We start from the raw sequence: 5,752 nt of genomic DNA, 5'->3' as shown, positions 1-5,752 counted from the left end.
CAGCGGCAGGATACTGATGCTGGAGGTTGTGTGGCTCTTCTGAGGATGCCCGAGAACCTTGCTGAAGAGAGAGGAAGCAGAAGCCCTCCCAGGACTCATGTCACTGTGACTAAAGAACTACTTGGCTTTAAAATCCTCCCCTCCAAAGCAGGTTCCAAAGCCTTCTTCCATGTTCCATCGAAACCCCCTGAGCCAATTTGGGGCCCCTCTCCTCAGCCTGGCCTGCAGTGCTGAAGTTGAATTAAGAGCCTTCTTCTATACCCCGTTCCTAAATTATGCTATTAGTCGAGAACCCCCTGAGGTACGTCCGAAGTGGTATTCTCAAATGCGAGGGGGAGACACTGGGTTCAGAGTTTTCACACACAGTCGCGAACAAATGTTTCAAGGAGCCTTGGCTGTCCAGGGGCACAATGTAACATGAAACGGTCTGCTCGAAAAGGTGTTCGTTAGGTTCTGGGGCCATCTCAGCAATGTCACCACACGAGAGGGCATTAAAAAACAACGGCAGTGACAAAGAAAGGGGCAGGGGAGGACCCAGAAGAGTCCAGCCTCGCCACGTGTGAAAACCGCTCATGCAGAGAGCTCAAGCGGCCACGGGGCCTTCGAACGCTAACGTTCAGTCTTTTACTTTGGACACGGGGCACCGGGCTGATGCTACCCAGAAGAGGCGACATCACCTGGGCTCATTAGTGCAAACTGAATCACGGGGCAGAACACTAATGAGCCCAGACTTCTGGGTTATGACCCGTGGACAGCCAGAGCTGTGTACCCCGGGTTTCCTCTACCGGCACGCCCCCCGTGTGTGCACGCGGCTGTCCTTGCTGTGTGTCATACCTGGGTGACCTAAAGGTGCCCAGAGTGCATCGTGCTGTAAGCCTGACTTCGGGCTGCTCCCCCCGCCTGCACACATCTGCCTCTCGTTCCGTCTTCTCCCTACGCGCTCCTCTCTCCCGCCCCATGTCACAAAATCCCAAACGGCTGCAGGCGTGGCTCCGGGTGGCAGGCGCCGGGGCCCACGCGGCCTGCTAGACAGAGCACCACCCCAGCGTGCCTGCAGCCTGCCTCGCTGGTCTCCATGGGAACGGGGGTCTCCTGGATGCCCGGCAGCACCTTGAATTCGACGACTCTCCTGCGGACCCCGCCAGGCGGTGCGGCAGCAGGCTTACCTCCCTTGGCGAGTCCTTCTCGCGCAGGATCTTCATCTCTTGGTCGATGCTCTCGATCTCCTCTAGGCTGACACCGACCCACCTTCGCAGGAGAAGCAGGTAGTACTCACGCATTTGGTCGTCGTCTGCCTGGCCGCTTTCCACGGCGGCCTTCTGGGCGGCCAGCCTCCGCTCCACCTCCTTCCTCTGCTTGTACCTGTTCCACAGAAACGCGTCCCCCGTGAACTCAGATGTTCCTTCGAACGGTCGCGATAAGGTTTGCACTCTGTAAGTGACCGGTCAGCATGCCAATTTCCGCCTTGGCGAAAATACACATTCTGGACCTGAGAACATGCCACCGAGGCCATTCTCTCAAGGCGACGAGGCAAGGATGGGATCGACAGGGGCTGACAAATACATTCCGAAGCCAGAAAAATATAGAAATAACCTGGTCTGAGCAAGGCCTCAGCGGTTTTATTCCATCAACGTTCACTAGGCTGGGCGCTCAGTGTCGCACCATGGCCGTTTGGGAATTGCAGTTTCAGAGAATCACAGAATCTTAGGGGTCAGTGACCTGCCACTAATGCAGGAATTCCTTGTGAAACGACCTGAAAAATAATCAGGTCTTCTGCTGGGCAAAACGCTCCCGGCTCTCTGAGTCATTCCGCTCTCAGACTCACGAGCGCCCTGCCTGCCCTTGGCAGGACGCATTCTATTATCCATCATTCACTCAACAAATGTTTACTGAGTACCTAGTGTGTCACAGGCACTGTTCTCAGTGCTGGCGACACCGCTGTGTATACAACAATGTCCCTGTTCTCCTGAAGCTTTCATTCTAGTGGGAGCGGACGCAACGGAACAGATGAGGCGGCAGATGGTGATCAGTGCTGGCAAGACGCAAACAGCAAGGTCAAGTGCACGGACTGGCGGCGTGCGGTGAAGAACGATGGGAAAGAGGTCAGACAGGTAGCCAGGGCCTAAATTTGTAGAAGGCTAGAGGGAACAAGACCCAATATAGCAAATGCCATATTCCGAGTGACATGGAAAAGCCGCTGGAGGCTGGACTAGAATACAGGACAGGAATAGTGACACGAACACGTTTTTTTATATGGGCCACTCCAGCTGCTCTGTGTGGCCTGTGGGGGCTGGGAAGCACAGGTGGAAGCGCAGGTGACCGCAATCCAGAGGAGACAAGTGACTTGAAACGGGGACGTGGTGACGGATGGACGTATTTAAAATCTACAAGACAGGATTTGCCAGTTTGATGAACGCAAAGGTTCAAGAGAAAGAGAGTCAAGGGGAATGTCCACGGTCCCCAAGTGTCCCGCAGTAGCGCTGCCTGACCGCCCGCTCCAGGCCTTTGCAATCAGATGCCTGGCCACCTAACTAGCTGTGGAACTTTGAACAAGTCAATTGTCAGAGCCCATTTCCTTATCTTTAAAGTGGGGTAGCATTTGCTTTGTGGGGTTGTTAAGAGGGTCAAAGGGAGCATTGAAAGTGCTTTGTAAGCAGCAGTATAATACAAATATTGATAGCCGATAAGAAAATTAAGGCCGGGGGGCTAGATGATGCCTCGCCAATAAAGTGGTAGAAATTGGATTGGTCGCCCCAGGTCAGACTCCAAAATCCAGGCCTTTTCTGCTCCCCCACATCGCTCCCATCTTTCTAGTGAGTATTCCGTCTGCCCCGCCCCCCCCTCCAAGACACCTCGAGTAGCTACTGTGAGCCCGTGTCTGGACTGGGCACCAAGGATGCAGTAACACAGTCGGATACGAAGGATGCAACTGGTCAAGGTCCCTGACCTTCAGGAATTCCAGCTCTAGAGAATAACGCAGCTATGAGCGGCACAAAATAGTATGACAGCACCTGGGGGGGGGACAGGCAGAAGCCTCTGCGGGACACGACTTCTGCTGCCCCTTCTCCGCAGGCTCCTATAAGCACTTCTTCCTGTACCCTGTCGCGTCTCTTACCTCTGACTGTTCCTTCCTTCCCCGCCCTCCTCCCTTAACTTGCCCCCCAAAGGTTTTATCCTTGGCTGTTTTCTTTCTACCCATTCTTCCATGGCCAACTATCCACACCCAGCAGAGCTCCTAAATTTTTAGCGCTAGCCACAAAACTGTCTCCCAAGTTTTAGTTACACATCTCCATCTGTCTATGGGCCTGGCTATCCAGTTGTCATTTGGTGAACTAAATTCAGTAAATCTAAAATGAGACTCATTACTTACCTAGCTTCTACTTCTCTACTAGTCACTCGCTAGCCTCTAAGCGTACGTTACTATTCTTTATAGCCCTCACCACCTAAAATTACAGCATTATTTACTATCTTACTGCCTGTCTCCTCGCCAAAATAAAAGCTCCATGAGAGCATAGACTTAATCTGGCTCTCCATGACCTAGCACAGTTCCTGGCACACAGGAAAGGCTCCATAAACATCTGTCGAGCGAACGAATCCATTTGCAGCTTTTCAGATCAGGCCTCTCCCGACTTTCATGCTACCAGATACGTCTACGTGGATGTCTCCTAGGCACCTCACAAAGGCGCCAAGCCTCGGTCCCAAAGTCATGCTCTCCCCGACTCAGATATAATCTTACTCCTCCATTCCCCATCTTAGCGACTTCCGCCGCCGCCCAGCTGAGTCAGGAACATGGCCATCTCCTTTGCTCCTCCCTGATACCCCAGCTCCCACAAGCAATTGATCACCAGGTTTTCTGCAGAGTCAACCCTCCTAAATAAACATATCCCCCCATCCCTCTGCCACTGACAGAGTGAGGCCTCATCACTTCTGTGACTGAATGGGATCTAATCCTGTCCTCCACATTGCTTCCTAACTGCCAAAGGATGCTAGTTAAATGCAACATGACAGTGTTGCTCTTTGTGAAAAAGGAACACTCCAGTGGACCACAATCATCAGCTGAATTTTGAGCTCTTTAGCACGGCCTAACAGTAAAATTTATAAAATATTTACTGAGTGCCAGATACTGTGCTTAGCTGTACTATATGCTTTATCTTATTCATGCCTAACCCTGAGATAATTACCATTACTTAGATTTCACTTATGAGTAAACCTGAGGCTAGACAGATTAAATAAGTTATGCAAAGCGCAACGGCTTATAATCAAAGCCGCCTCTCAAACCCAGCTCTGACTCCACAACCTACATCGGCCACAAAGCTGTGGCAGCAGCTGACTCTAGTGCTTCCTGACTCGGACACTGTGCTATGCTTTTTCTGTGTCAGAAAGGACCTATTATCCAATTTTACAGCTGGGGAAATGAAGGCAACGAGAGATGAAGCGACTCCACCAAAGTCAGAGTCACTGAATGGTAGAGCTGGGACGCAAACCCCTCCCGCCGTGTCAGCGACGAGGCTGTGCCTCCGCCTTTCTGACAGCGCAGCCTGTCCCCCAGGTCTGAACGCTATGACAGTCTTCAGCATCATGATGCCACCTCTTTGCGTTCGAACATCACCCGATCGCCTACAGCTATTCCGCAGCCCAGCACAGCTGTGCAACGCCCTGTCCCTCACTGATGCTACGCTCGCTGCTGGCTAATGCTCTCCCTTCCTCTTCGAGATTATATTCCTATTCATCCTTACACAAGTCATCACAGGAGTCACCTGTTCTAGGGAGCCTTCTCTTCTCTCCTGCTCCCTCTTCGGATAGGTGCCTCTTCCGTCTGTCCTCACGGTACTTTGTACATCTTTCGATCACAGCATTTTGTACTGATACCGTTTCTGTGCCCCCGGCGTCTAGCGCAGCTCCTAGGCACGTTCATTAACCGTTTCCTTAAACTAAACTGAGAATAAGCAAGTTGTTCGCGGTCACGCGGTACAGCTGTGACAGGACGTTACCCGTTTGATCCAGTACTGGGACAGCGGAGATTCTCAATCAAAGGACCGTAAATGGGCTATCGCTACAAGATTCTGCGCCCTTCAGCCATTTGCCTGCTGTGCCATATGACAGCTGTGATGTGGGATGGGGAGACACTTTGCTCCGCATTGTAAGGTAGTAGGGGGTCTGACCATTAGGGATGATCATCTCGACAAAGGGAGAGGCTTCTCGAAAAACTCAGGAGGGCTTGCTCTCACCAGGGGCTATGCTCATTAAGAACCAAAAGAGTGACTCAGAGCACTGTCCCCACCCTCCCCCAACAAAAAGCAAACATGCACCCGCCACCCCGATGCCCTGCCATTCACTGGACGGTGTTGAAATGACAGCTTTTGACCCACCTCTCTATTTTAGCCTGTCTCTGAGCTGCCATAGCAAAGAGGTTAGGATAGGCCACGGAGGAACTTTCGGCAGTGTTACTTTCGGCAGTGTTACTTCCAGCGGACTCGTCCTTGGGTTTGGGCAGCTCAAACTCCGCCACGCGATAGTGCTGGCACTGAGTTAAGTACTTTAAAAAGTGTTCTCGCGCCCGCTGCAGATGATCCAGACGCTTGCTGGGGTTCACTTGCTTCATGGCGAGCGCTCCCTGAAACGCTGGCAACATCAGGTACTTCAGGTCACTGGAAGCGATCTCCTCCAAATCTTCGTTTCGGCTGCGGGGAGCGGAGGGGACGCGGGTGAAGACCGGCCGGGCGTGCGCACCGCGGCCCTCGGGTGCGCAGGG

General features: G+C 52.6%; 1 protein-coding gene across 1 annotated transcript in view; it reads right to left on the bottom strand.

The window, feature by feature from the left end:
- IGBP1 (immunoglobulin binding protein 1) overlaps positions 1-5,752 on the bottom strand; it is a 46,263-nt gene that overhangs the window by 6,578 nt on the left and 33,933 nt on the right. The window contains exons 2-3 of the mRNA XM_025044430.1: positions 5,370-5,737; positions 1,167-1,362 (exon numbers count right to left, since the gene is read on the bottom strand). Of these exons, the coding sequence (XP_024900198.1) occupies positions 1,167-1,362; positions 5,370-5,737 (564 nt within the window). The remainder of the gene's footprint in view (positions 1-1,166; positions 1,363-5,369; positions 5,738-5,752) is intronic.

The sequence above is a fragment of the Pteropus alecto genome, unplaced genomic scaffold, assembly GCF_000325575.1.
Source record: "Pteropus alecto unplaced genomic scaffold, ASM32557v1 scaffold312, whole genome shotgun sequence".
Lineage (NCBI taxonomy): Eukaryota > Metazoa > Chordata > Mammalia > Chiroptera > Pteropodidae > Pteropus > Pteropus alecto.
Note: the sequence above shows the minus strand (reverse complement) of the source record. Positions and strands in the feature narration are given on the sequence as shown.